At 35.9% G+C, this 14,958-nt stretch overlaps 1 protein-coding gene across 1 annotated transcript in view; it reads right to left on the bottom strand.

The window, feature by feature from the left end:
* Positions 1-14,958, bottom strand: part of CCDC7 (coiled-coil domain containing 7) — a 336,376-nt gene that overhangs the window by 201,878 nt on the left and 119,540 nt on the right. The window contains exons 13-14 of the mRNA XM_084980435.1: positions 13,596-13,650; positions 2,451-2,516 (exon numbers count right to left, since the gene is read on the bottom strand). Of these exons, the coding sequence (XP_084836561.1) occupies positions 2,451-2,516; positions 13,596-13,650 (121 nt within the window). The remainder of the gene's footprint in view (positions 1-2,450; positions 2,517-13,595; positions 13,651-14,958) is intronic.

The following is a 14,958-nucleotide window of genomic DNA, read 5'->3' as shown; positions in this document are numbered from 1 at the left end:
CTTGCCAACATAACAACTTTGGAGAATCTTCATATATTCATGCCCACACTACTTCTCCATTTTATTTTTAAAGCATTGGAGGAAGCTAAGTTAAACCACTGGTATTATCCATAGTTTAACACACCTATAATTAAAAACTAAGAAGAAAATTCTTCCACTTAAAAGAGCTATTCGTATACCCAAGAGGTTCTTCTGGTTATTATTATTATTATTATTTTTCTTTTTAGGGCCGCACCTGTGGCATATGGAGGCTAGGGGTCGAATCTGAGCTACATCTGCTAGCCTATACCACAGCAACAGCAATGCCAGATCCAAGCCGCATCTGCGACCTACACCATAGCTCATGACAAAGCCGGATCCCTGACCCACTGAGCAAGACCAGGGATGGAACCCGCAACCTCTTGGTTCCTAGTTGGATTCGTTTCCGCTGTGCCACACTGGGAACTCCTGGTCATTATTTTTTAAGGCTCTAATCATACAGGCACAATAAAAGTAAATTGCATAAGTTACAGAAGGTGTCAGAATGTATCCAAAATAATTAGGATCTATAATATCAAATAATAAAAGAAAATTTGAAAAATAATTTATTTCTTCCAGAGTTAAAAATTTTAAATGTTACTATTAATAATATTTATTCAAAATTAACAAGTTATTTCTATGAAAGAATACACAGATCAATAAAAAAGTTCACAATCCACCATAAACAGAAAATTTACTGTTAACATGCTGATGCATATTCTTTTTAATTACTTCTAAATACAGCTAGTGCATATGTGTATATGTATTTCTATATTTTTATGAAGATTGGATCATATTACACATACTCATATAATATGCTCTTTTAATTATATAATGTCATAGACATGTTTCCATGATGATAAATATACATTCAAACCAGAATAGCTAACAGAAATCCATTTGAATAATAAACTTTAAGTAATTTAGCAAATTTCTTAACAATAGACATTTTGGTAATTGTTCAAATTTTGCTATTAACATTTTTTTTACTCTGCATACTTGTAAAAAATTTCTACACACTTTTTTCTTCTTTACTATAAATTTTTAGACATGGAATGTATCATTGAAATAACTACATCTTTCCAACACTTTTTCTATATGTTTTCTTCCAGAAAAGTATCAATCCAAACTGACAAGAGAAGTATGTGAAAGACGCTCAGTTCAGCATAAATCCATAGATATCAGATATTTTTATTCCTTAAATTTTTAATAAAATGGTAGGTAAAAATAACTATCTGCTATTTTAAATTCCATTTATTTGGGAACTAGTAAGGTTGAATATATTTGCATTCATTTACTGGCCATGTGTATTTCTCAATTGTGACTTGCCTATTTGTGTCCTTTGTCTATTTAGGAGGAAGACTAGCCATATTTCCTATAGATTTGTAAAAGATCTTTATAAGAAACATTTTGTAAAGATTTTCCATTTATCTTTATATCTCATGAATTTTTGAACTATAAAAAACTTTTATATATAGCCAAATATATCAACATATTCCTTTGTGGTATAATGCTTAGAAAGCTTTGCTTTAGCCAAGACCATGTAATTGTTACCCATTGTTTCCTCCAACAAATTCATAGTTCACTTATTACTTTTGGATCTTAAATCAATCTGTGGCTTATTTTGGTATATTACATGAACTAGAAACCCAATGTTTTTTTCACAGTAATTTACCTTCATGACTATTTTATCCTTCTATTAAAAACTGAATAACTAAAACTTTAACAAATATTAAATTATTATATTAATTTGAATCTGTTTCAGAACTTTTAATTCAGACCAAATCCAGAACCATATCACTTTACTGTATTTTTATATTTGTACTGATTTTTTTTTCTTTTTGCCATTTCTTGGGCCGCTCCCATGGCATTTGGAGGTTCCCAGGTTAGGGGTCGAATCTGAGCTGTAGCTACCAGCCTACGCCAGAGCCACTGCAACGTGGGATCTGAGCCATGTCTGCAACCTACACCACAGCTCACGGCAATGCCGGATCCTTAACCCATTGAGCAAGGCCAGGGATCGAACCTGCAACCTCGTGGTTCCTAGTCAGATTCATTAACCATTGTGCCACGACAGGAACTCCCTTGTATTGATTTTTAAATAAGCAAATCCTCATTAATTGTTTTGTAATAAGTTTCTTATCTCAATATATCCTATAATGTTTATGCTAAGCTCAAAAGTTTAATTCCATTTATATTTAGAAATAAATTGCCTGAAGTCTGTATATCAATTTTCTTTCTAGTTTATTGTTATGGAAAGAATATTAAATTTTATGAATATATTTCTATTATACAAAATGAAAATAAACTTGGTGAAATACTATCATATACAGACCTATTATTAGTTTACAAAGTTAAAATTATTCACTTAAAAAGTTGTTAAGAGATCTTTTCTTCACTTGTTAACAATTTTAAAGGAACAAATCTTTTACCTGTAAAGCTTGTTTCAGTTGTTCCCGAAGGACTTGGTTCTCAACTTCCAGAGCATGTGTTACTTTCTAGGATGTAATACAAGGAAGAAAAGTATTCAGTATCTTTATTTTTATTAAGTTATTCTAATAATTATTACCTTTCTAAAATCCATATATAGCCAAGATGATGATTCAATCATACAGATTTACTGAACACTTCTCAGGCACAATGAGGGATACTACTATCTATAGCTCTAGCTTCCTACTGATTTTCCACAGGAAGATAACCTTGAATCTAGGAAATTATAACTACAGTAAATTGAACATTTCATTTCTCCTTTTCTCAAGGCCTGAAATATTTAAATACAAATATCCAAATTTTAAGAAAAGAGACAACTCTACTCTTAACATAAAATATAGTTCTAATTTTGTGATAATGAGCAAATTCCATTATGCATAAAAAGTCCCAAGAATTCTCCATGAAATGGAAGACAGTCTGAGGAACACTATCTAAATCTCTTGGTTTTGATTCTGGTATAGTAGAAAAACCTGGAAAAATCCTGCCACATATAACAACCACAAACTCTAAACAAAATAAAAATATCAACACTAGAGAGCAACCAAGAGTAGGTAGATTCTTGAGAGAAAGGTGACACTTGGAAGAAGGGAAGAGTACTACATAAGATTCTTGTTTCCTGGCTTCCAGTGTGAAGCCATGCCTATCTAAGCCAGGCAGGACACCTAATAGCTAATTTTAAAAAACTGAGTTTTTAGATCTTACAAAGCAGGGTACAGAGCCACTGGAAAGGTTAGGGGGAAGTCACACAAAGAAGTGTGCCAGAGAGAAGGAGACGCAAAGTATTTATATAAACTCTGTACAAATTTTTTCCTGACCCCTTAACCACATACACATAGGGAAGACTTTAAACAATCTAGCAAAACCTAGAACTGAAATGCAGTATGAGCCACTGCATAAAGACAGAATTTTCATATTGCACCCAATCACATTAGTAATAAATTGAAGCAAAACAAAAATAGTACCAATCATTAGAAGAATATAGCAGAATACAGAGCTTCAACATGACATTGACAATATCTAAGATACAATTAGGAAGTATTTGAACTTGAAGAGACAGAAAATGAGAATTACGAGAAAAGACAATCTACAAGAAAGGCGGATCAAGATGGGGCATAGGAAGAGCATGAAAATATCTCCTCCCATGGGGTCAACAAATATACATATACATACAGATCAATTCCCTCTGAAAAGAACCTTAGATCTAGTCAAACACATGCTCCAGAACAAAGAATAAAAAGGTCTATATCAATACAGGTAGGAGAGGCAAGGAAATACTTTTTCCAAAAACCCCATCCTCAGCATGATGGCACACAGTAGAGAGGTGCTTTTCCCAGAGAACGGGATTAGTGCCACAAGAGGCATCCTGTCTCCTAGGATCTACACCAGAAACAGCTACCCCTGAAATTCCTGGCTTTAAAACCAAGAGGGCTGACATCCAAGGGTCCCAAAGTGCTAGAGAAAACTGAGACACCCCCTCTTAAAGGGCTCACATGTGGTCTCACTGATCTGGAGATCTAGAGAAATAATAGCAGTTTGAGGCGTTCCCGTCATGGCTCAACGGTTAACAAACCCAACTAGCATCCATGAGGACATGGGTTTGATCCCTGACCTCACTTAAAACACTTGACAGGCTAGGCCCAACCTTAACAACAGAAGCAGTTCAATAATTAATCAAGGCCATCCACACATACACAGAGACATGATGAGCAAGTATTCTAAGCTTTGCTTTGCCCATGTAGTAAACAGGTCACAACTGGGCCAGACAAGGGCCTCAAGCTCCACCCAACCCACACAGAGACCTAGCCACAACCAGGATCGCCAAGTGACTCAAACCTTGCCTTCCCTGAACACTAGCCTTTGTCTTACACAGCTGGAGGATGCACAGAGCCCACATGAGGGATGCCCATCAAGTGCCTGACTCTTGTGATCAGGGAAGATTGAGCTTCTAAGCTACACAGAACAGATCCTATAAGAAAACCACTCCTTCGAGACTGCAAGAGGTAGTCATTTCACCTAATACATATAGACAGACACAGGCAAATGAAAAGTTAGAAGAATATATGTTCAATCCAAGGCAAATCCCAGAAAAAGACGATAATAAGACAGAGATAAGCAACCTAAAATAGTTCACAGTAATGATCATAAAAAAGTTCACTGACATCAGGAAAATGATCTCTTAAACAAAGAGATGGAAAATATAAGAAAGTACTAAACAGGAAGGTATAAGTGAACTGGAAAACAAACCAGATGGATTCAACCTCAGAATGGATGAAAAGGAAACACAAACCAGTGAGTAGGAAAACAAAGTAGTGAAAAACACCCAGAAAGAGCACCAAAATAAAGAATTAAAAGAAGTGAGGATACCTTAAGGGATCTCTAGGATAACATTAAGTGGAATAGTATTTGCATTATAGGGGATCCCCAAAGGAGAAAAGAGAGGGAGTTCCCATCATGGTGCAGCGGAAATGAATCTGACTAGGAACCACAAGTTTGCAGGTTCGATCCCTGGTCTTGCTCAGTGGGTTAAGGATCAGGTGTTGCCATGAGCTGTGGTGTAGGTCACAGACATAGCTCGGATCTGGCATTGCTATGGCTGTGGTGTAGGCCGGCAGCTGTAGCTCTGATTAGACTTCTAGCCTGGGAACCTCCATATGCTGCAAGTGTGACCCTAAAAAAAAAGAGAGAAAAGAAAAAAGAAAAGAAGAAAAAAAGGAGAAAAGAGAAGGGTCCAGAAAAAAATTACTTGAATAAATAATGGCTGAAAAATTCTCTAATTTTAGTAAGAAAACAGATATCCAGGTACAGAAAACAAAGAGATTTCCAAATAAGATGAATACAAAGAGAAACACAGCAACACATTTGTAATTAAAATGGTAAAATTAAGGAAAAACAGGGAATGTTAAAAGCAGCAAGAGAAAAGCAACTTATTAGGTACAAGGAAAAGCCCATGTGGCTATGAGCATATTTTCCAGCAGAACCTTTACAAACCAGAAGGGCATAGCATATTCAAAGTACTAAAAGAAAAAGAAACTGCCAATAAAAAAACTCTCTTCCTGGCTAGATTATCACTCAGAAATGAAAGAGAGATTGATTTTGATGGACAATAAACAGCTAAAGAAGCTTATTACCACTAAATCAGCCTTAGAAGAAATGTTAAAGGGATTTCTCTAAGCTAAAAAGAAAACGAACTAATTAACAATAAGAAAAACACCAAAGTAAAAATCTCAAAAGAAAAGATAAATAATAAAGGTAGTGGATAATAAAGCAAGTGCAAAGGATAAAAGACAAAAGTAGCAAAATTAATTAAAAATAAAATGATTAGTCAAGAGATACACAAAACAAATATATAAAATGTGTCATCAAAAATAAAAAAAAAACATGGTGGGTAGTAAAAGATAGAAAGCTTTGGAATATAACTCATAATTAAGTTACCATCAACTTATAAGAAACTCTTTTTTTTTATTTTGCCTTTTTGCCTTTTCTAGGGATGCTCCCAAAGCATATGGAAGTTCCCAAGCTAGGGGTCTAATCAGAGCTATAGCTACTGGCCTACACCAGAGCCACAGCAATGCAGGATCCGAGCTATGTCTGTGACCTACCACAGCTCATGGCAAGGCCAGATCCTTAACCCACTGAACAAGGCCAGGGATCAAACCCGCAACCTCATGGTTCCTAGTCGGATTTGTTAACCACTGAGCCATGACGGGAACTCCCAAGAAACTCTTATATACATAAGATGTTATATAAAAACCTCACAGTAACCACAAAGGAAACACATGTAATGGATAAACAAAATAAATGAGAAAAGAGCCTAAAAATAAAACTGAAGGAAACAATCAAACCATATGAGAACAGAGAAAGAGAAGAACAGAGAACTATAAAAACATCCAGAAAACAATGAACAAAATGGCAGTAAGTACATATATATCAATTTACTTTGAATGTAAATGGACTAAAGACTACAATCAAAAGACATAGGTGGCTGGATGGATTTTTTTTAAAAGTCCCTTATATGTGTGTCTACAGGAGACTCACTTCAAACCTACAGACTGAGAGGGAAAGGATGGAAAAAGATACACTATGCAAATGGAAACAAAGATAAAGCTGGGTAGCAATACTTATATCAGACAAAAGATACTTTTAAAAAACTGTAACAAAAGACCAAAAAAGCCTATTACATAATGATAAGAGATCCATCCAAAAAGAATATAACATTTGTAAACTTTATGCATGTATCATATGAGCACTTACACATATAAAAGGAATATTAACAGATATATAGAGAGATATAGACAGCAATACAATTCAGAGACTTTAATACCCCCACCTTACATCAATGGATACATAATACAGACAAATATCAATAAGGACACACTGGCTTTAAATTACACATTAAATCAGATGAACTTACCAAATATACACATAACATTCCATCCAAAAGAAAAAGAATGCACATTCTTTCCAAGTGCACATGGAACATTCTCCAGAATAGATCAAATATTAGGCCACAAAACAAGTCTAAATAAAATTAAGCAGACTGAAAGCATACCAAGCATTTTTTCTTAACAACAATGGTATGAAATTAGAAATCAGTTACAAAAACTAGATAAAAATAACAAATACATGAACACTAAACAACATGCTACTGCAACAATCAATGGGGTCAGTGAAGAAATAAAAAAGGGAGGAGTTCCCTTGTGGCTCAGCAGATTAAGAATCTGGTGGGTGTCAGTGTTATGGTTCTGTTTACAGCTGTGATGTGGGTTCAATCCCTAGTCCATGTATTTCCACATCCTGTGGGTATATGAAAAAAAGAAATCAAAGAGGAAATCAGAAAAATGAAAAACACAACTTTCCAAAAATCTATGGGACACAGCAAAAGCCGTTCTAAGAGGGAAATTTATAGCAATACGTGCCCACTTTAAGAAACAAGAAAAGTTGCAATCTAACTGTAATTTAAAGGAACTATGAAAAGAACAAACAAAGCAAAAGTTAGTAGAAGTAAGGAAATAATATCAAAGCAGAAATAAATGAAATAGAAGCTAAAAAAAATCAATGTTAATTACAACTACATCAAAAAGAATATAATACATAGGAATAAATCTAACCAAAAACATAATATTTGTACTCTGAAATTTATAAAACATCCATGAAAAAAAATGAAAATGACACAAATGGAAAAAATATTCTGTGTTTCATGGATTGGAAGAATTAATATTGCTAAAGTGACTATATTATCCCCAAAATATCAAATATTCAAATAATCCCTATCAAAATACCAATGGCATTTTTCATAGAACTACAGCAAATAATTCTAAGTTTACTATAGTAACACAAAAAAATCCTGACTAGCAAAAAAAATCTTGAGAAAAGAGAAACAAACTGAAGGTATCACAAGCTCTGGTCTCAAACTGTACTATAAAGCTATACTAATCAAAGCAGTATGGTACTGGAACAAAAATAGACACATAGATCAATGGAAATGAATAGAGATCCCCCAAATAAGTCCACACTTACATGGGCAATTAATCTATAATAAAGGAAGCTACATGGAATAGAGTCAAACTGGACTACTTTCTCACACTATATACAAAAGTAATCTCAAATGGATTAAAAGCTTAAAAGTAAGACCCAAAAACATAAAAATTCTAGAAGAAAACACAGGCAGTAAGCTCTCTGAAATCAGTCTTAGCCATAGTTTCTGCATATGTCTCCTCAGGAAAAGGAAACAAAAGCAAAAATAAGCAAATGGAACTACATCAAAATGAAAAGCTGTTGGACCGTGAATGTACCAACGAAATAACAGGGCTACTTACTGAATAAGAGAAGATATTTGCAAGTGATATATAAAATAAGAGGTAAATATCCAAAATGTACCAAGAACTCATAAATCCACATTAAAAAAAAAACACCAACCAACCAATTTAAAAATGGGCAGAATATCTAAACAGACATTCGTCCAAAGAAGACATGCAGATAGCCAACTAGTACATAAAAAAATGCTCAATATCACAACTCATCTAGGAAATACAAACAAAAAACCACAGTGAGATACTCACTTATACCTGTCAGAATGACAATTATCAAAAAAGACAAGAAATAGCAAGTGTTGGCAAGGATGTGAAGAAAAGGGAACTCTAATACACTATTAGTGAGAATGCAAATTGATGCAGTTACTGTGGAAAACAGTATGGGTTTTCCTAAAAAAAATTTAAAATACAACTGCTATATGATCCAATAATTTCACTTCTAGGTATTTATCCCCCACCAAAAAAACCCCCCCTACTAATTCAAATAATATACACACCTCTATGTTCACTACATCATTATTTACAATAGCCAATATATGGAAGCAACCTAAGTATTTATCAATAAATGAATGGATAAAAAAAGATGTGAGATAAACACACATACATATACACACACAATGGAATATGACTCAGCCACAAAAATGGAATCTTACCATATGCAACGACATGGATGGACCTAGAGCATATTATGCTAAGTGAAGTAAATTAGACTGAGAAAGACAAATACCATATGATCGCACTTATATTGGAATCTAAATACAGACAGACACGACAAAATGAACACAGACTTTTGGCTACAAATAACAAATGGGTGATTGTCAGGTTGGAGTTAACGAAATAGGTGAGGGCTATTAAGAGACACAAACCTCCAGTTATAAAATAAGTTAGCCATGAGCGATGTTATATACAGCAAAGAATATGATCAATAATATCATAATAACTTTGTGTGGGGCAGATGGTCATCAGACTTATCATGGTGAGCATTCCATAACATATGTAAATGTTGAATCACTATGTAGTTTACCTGAAACTAACATAATATTGTATGTCAACTATACTTTAATTAAAAAAAGATCTACATCCTGCTGAATAGCATTGAGAACTATGTCTAGATACTCATGTTGCAACAGAAGAAAGGGTGGGGGAAAAAACTGTAATTGCAATGTATACATCTAAGGATAACCTGACCCCCTTGCTGTACAGTGGGAAAATAAAATAGAAAAAAAAATATCTACAAACACATATATACAAATTGTTTCTCCAGAAATGAAAGGGAAAAAATAATAGATCTCAGAATTATAATATTCAAATATCAGTTAAGAAGGGTCAAGGAGAAGAAGAAAAATAATAATAAAAGGAATTCTTAAAAAAAACAACTTCCCTGTGCTAAATTTAAAAATTTAACATCTGATAAAATTTCTAAACTTCAATGAGAAATGAGAGCAAGAAGTAAAGACTCTGGCTTCCAGAAACATTGAACTACTATATCCACCTGAAACCATTTACCCAAACTTTCCATGAGAGAAAAATATTTTATTTTGTTTGAGCCATTGAATTACAAGTGTCCTCTTTATATAATAGTATAGCCTATTTTCTAACCAATAAAGGTTCAGAGAATTAAAATAAACAAATCTAGACACAGAGTTCCCTGGTGGCCTAGTGGTTAAGGATCTGGCTTTGCCACTGCTGTGGTGCTAAGTTCAATCCCTGGCCTGGGAACTTTACATGCTATGGGTGCAGCCAAAAAAAGAAATCTATATGTAGTTGAATTTTCTAAAGAGAGAGGAGGAGAGAAAGAAAGGGAAAAAATGTGTATATTTATTTCTCTGTGGTAGACTACAAATGGCTGTAAGTTCTCTGTGGTAGCTCTCAAAGGCAAAATCTATTTCGTTATCCCTTGAAAACAGACTGGCCTGTGACTTGATTTGGTCAATATGAAACAACGCAAATAGCACTACATGAGGTCTGAGTTAGGCCTCAAGAAGTCTTCCAGCTGTGTTTGGTTCTCTTTCTACTGAGAATCCTTCTGTAGACTACGGTGGGCTAGCTTCCTGGAAGATAAGACTAAAGAGAGGTCTGATCTGTCCTACATGTCCCAGCTGGGATCCCACACATAATGAGACTGTCCAGAGAGAATACCTATCCAGCCACTAAGAGAAATAATGAGTATCTGCTATTTTAAATCATTGAGTTTTAGAGTAATTTGCTCTTGAGGGAAAGTGAGCTGGTATATCTAGTGATAGAAAATGTACATTATGTCATTAGAACATTTACAAAGTTGAATATTGTGTTGGATAACTTCCATAAATGGCTACAATTTCTCCCATTCTATGCGACTCCTCCCCTTGAATATGGACTAACCTTATTACATAGTTATAGAATATGGTGAAAAAACTTTAAGGGATTTATAATCCCAGTGTGTGAAAAGCTTTACTGTTTTGCTTTTTCCTGCTTGGTTCCCAGCCACTCTGTTAAGAAGTTTGTATTTAATTAGAGATCACAGTATGTAGAATCAAAAGAACTAGGGTTTGAGTCCTGATTCATTCTAAGCGGTTTTACCTTCTTGTCCTTGGGTGAGTCACTTATCAATTTCTTTGTTTTTGAGACAGAAAAAGCAGTGCGCAAAATTTTCAACTGTGAGGGAAGAAGTGGAACCCCCTAATCCCCATGTTGCTCAAGGATCAACTACACAGCTAAAGTGATAAGGTGTGGGATCATGTTATTACATAAGACTCTGTCTTAACAAATAAGAGAAACTTTCCTTTTCGTTTGTTTGTTTGTTTTTGCCTTTTGTCCTTTTAGGGCCACACCCATGGCATATGGAGGTTTCCAGGCTAGGGGTCCAATGGGAGCTGTAGCTGCTGGCCTAAGCCAAAGCCACAGCAACGCGGGATCCTAGCCGAGTCTGCGACCTACACCATAGCCCATGGCAACACTGGATCCTTAACCCACTGAGCGAGGCCAGGGATCAAACCCGCAAGCTCATGGTTCCTAGTCAGATTCGTTTCTGCTGCATCATGATGGGAACTCCTTTTTGCTGTTCTTGAAGAAACAAGATGCTACAATGTAATCTGTGCCTAGAGAAGACCACACATGTCTGAGTGCTCTGGTCCTAAAGCTGCAAGGAACGGAAATTTGCTACATTCATTTGAGCTTGGAGGAGCCCAAGTAGCCTATGAAAAGAGAATCTGGCCAACAATTTGACTGCAGTCTGTTGAAACCCTGAGCATAGGATACAGCTAAGCCATACTCAGATTCCTAACCCATTCAAACTGTGGGACAACTTATTATTGCTGTAAGCTGCAAAATGTGTGGCAACATGTTATATGGGAACAGAAAACTAATACCACAAAGTTGTTCATTTTATATTCAGTAACTCAAGCAGTACTCTCATTTTTCTTCCCAAATTTAAGTTATTTGATTCTTGAACAGTAGGTAAATACTTCTGGGACACTTAAATCCAGCCACTCACTAGATGAGAGTATCAAATGGTGACATGATGCTAAGAAGTTAACTTGCAGCAAAAGAAAGTTTACCAAAGACAAGAAGAAATAAAGGGTTACTTATATTCTTTTCACTGGATCACATAAAAAAGAGTGGCTAGGAGTTCCAATGTTGTATAGTGGGTTAAGGATCGAGCATTGCTGCAGCTGTGACTCAGATTTGATCCCTGGCTCAGGAACTTCCATAAGACATGGGAGCAGCCAAAAAAAGAAAAAAAAAAAAAAAAGAGTGGGCTATATAGTTAACAATCTCTGAAAAAAAATTTTATATAATGATTTTTATTTTTTTCCATTATAGCTGGTTTATAGTGTTCTGTCAATTTTCTACTGTATAGCATGGTGACCCAGTTACACATACATGTGTACATTCTTTTTTCTCACATTATCATGCTCCATCATAAGTGACCAAACATAGGTGAAGTAAGTCAGAAAGAGAAAGACAAATACCATATGGTATCACTTATATCTGGAAATGTAATATATGGCACAAATTAATCTTTCCACAGAAAAGAAAATCATGGACTTGGAGAATCCCTGAAAATTTTCATTTCCTTCTTGTACCTCTTATACCTTTCTGAGATGGGCAAGTATTGTTTCACCCAATTTGGTGATGAAAAATTTGAAGTTTCAAGTATGTTAAAGGGACTTGTGCAAGGTCACTTAACAAATAAGTTTGTTCTGACTCCTAATATGATATTCTTTCTCCCATGATATTGCCTGTAATTGAATGAACTATAGTAATTTTCATAACCTTGACAGCAAATATGTCTGAATTTACCATTTGATTTTCTTTTTTTTTTTTTAGGAATCACAATTATACTTTATTTTTTAATTTTCCCACTGTACAGCAAGGAGATCAAGTCATCCTTACATGTATACATTACATTTACATTTTTCCCCCACCCTTTGTTCTGTTGCAACATGAGTATCTAGACAAATTTCTCAATGCTACTCAGCAGGATCTCCTTGTAAATCTATTCTAAGTTGTGTCTGATAAGCCCAAGCTCCCAATCCCTCCCACTCCCTCCCCCTCCCATCAGGCAGCCACAAGTCTCTTCTCCAAGTCCATGAGTTTCTTTTCTGAGGAGATGTTCATTTGTGCTGGATATTAGATTCCAGTTATAAGTGATATCATATGGTATTTGTCTTTGTCTTTCTGGCTCATTTCAGTCAGTATGAGATTCTCTAGTTCCATCCATGTTGATGCAAATGGCATCATGTCATTCTGTTTTATGGCTGAGTAGTATTCCATTGTGTAAGGCCTGCAGCCCAGAAAAGCTAGAACAAGCCTAGCCAGGCCGTGAAAAGATCTGCCTAATTCTCGGACAGTCTTTTTGAGTTGGCCTGCCCTGGGGAGGAGCCTCTCTGCTTCGCAGCAGCCCAGCTAGCCGCTCCAGCTCTCGAGAGAAGCCGCACTTCTGCGGAACAACGGCACAGGACTGCCAACTCCTGGCAGGACCCCCGCACCCCAGGAAAGCTACAACAAGTCTGGTGGGCCATGAAAAGATCTGCCTAATTCTCGGACAGTCTTTCTGAGTTGGGCTGCCCTGGGGAGGAGCCTCTTGGGTTGGCAGTGGCCCATTTGATTTTCTGAAACTTGCTGCATCAACAAGAAGGAAATGTCTTAGTAAGAAATTCAGTACACATATACACACACACAAATAAACCCATACCAACACATATATATTCCCATATGTACTTGCTATCTATAAATACAATTTATCAGAGCCTTATTAATCAAATTTAGATGCACAGAGAAAGATTTTTTTGTTACCTGGACTTGAAGCATACTTTCTTTTACATTAAGCTCTTTCTTTGCAGATTTCTTCCTGAAAAGAAATGTTTTTAAGTATATCATATTTTATATTTGCATGATGACTTTGATTTCTTGATGAGTACTTAAACCATTTTAAAGAAATGAAACTTTGAGAGGTGCAGCCAAAATGGTGGAATAGGAAGACACTGAACTTACATTCTCCCACAGTCACACCAAAACTACAACTATTTACAGAGCAACTATCTATGACAATGACATGAATACTACCAGAAATATATAAAGAAGTAACCACAATGAAATGGAGAGGAAGGGCAAAGACTCAGTATAGTCAAGACCCACATTCCTGGGTAGGTGACTCACAGACGAGAGGGTCACAAGTGCAGAGGTTCTCCCCAATGAGTGAGGGGTCTGAGCTCCATATCAGGCTCCGCACCTCAGGAGTCCTACACTAAGAAGATGGGCCCCCAGAACATTTGGCTGTGAGGGCCAACAGGGCTTGCATATGGGAGAGCAGGAGGGCTGTAGGAAACATAGATCCCATTCTTACAGGGCATATGCAAAATCTCACATGCTCTGAGTCCCAGTGTAGGGGCAGTAATTTCAAAGTAGCCTGAGTCAGACTCACTTACTGGTCTTAGAGTGCCTCCTGGAGAGGCAGGAGGCAAGTGGGACTTCCCTTGAGGACACAAAGATTGGTGGCAGCCATTTGGGGGAGTTCACTCTACCATAAGGACAAGGGACTGGCAAACACCATTTTGGGGTCCTCCGTCTTGACTATTACACTAGGGCATACCTACATACCAGCTGGCTGACATTAGCCCCAGGTACCCCTGACCTCCAGCCAGCCACCTGGGTATCTGGACCTCCCCACCATCAGGCCAAAAGACACCCCATAAGGCAGGGTTGGGTAGCCTTGCTCAGGAAATAAAAAAAAAAAAAAATCTCAAATTTGCCTTACACCGAAAGGAACTAGAAAAAAAGAACAAAGCCCAAAGTTAGTATAAGGAAAGAAATAATATAGATCAGAACAGAAATAAATGAAATAAAGACAAAAATAATTTCAAAATATCAATGAAGCTAAGAGTTGGTTTTGAAAAGTTAAACAAAATTTATAAAACTCTATCCAGACTAAATAAGAAAAAAAGAAGAGGAGGCCCAAATAAATAAAATAAAAAATGAAAGAGAAGTTACAAGTGACACTGCAGAAATATGAAGGATCATAGAGATTATGACAAGCAATTATACACAATAAAATGAGCGATCTAGAAAAAACGAATAAATCCTAGAAAAGTACAATTTCCTAAGACCGAATCAGGAAGGAAGAGAAAACATGAACAGAGTGATTAGCAGAAATGAAAAT

This window comes from Sus scrofa, chromosome 10, assembly GCF_054392235.1.
Source record: "Sus scrofa isolate SSC_HxYL_T2T_F1_AM1 chromosome 10, Sscrofa_HxYL_maternal_Yorkshire_Landrace_v2.0, whole genome shotgun sequence".
Taxonomy (NCBI): Eukaryota; Metazoa; Chordata; class Mammalia; order Artiodactyla; family Suidae; genus Sus; species Sus scrofa.
The sequence above is the reverse complement of the archived record's forward strand: the minus strand, read 5'-3'. Positions and strand labels throughout refer to the sequence as shown.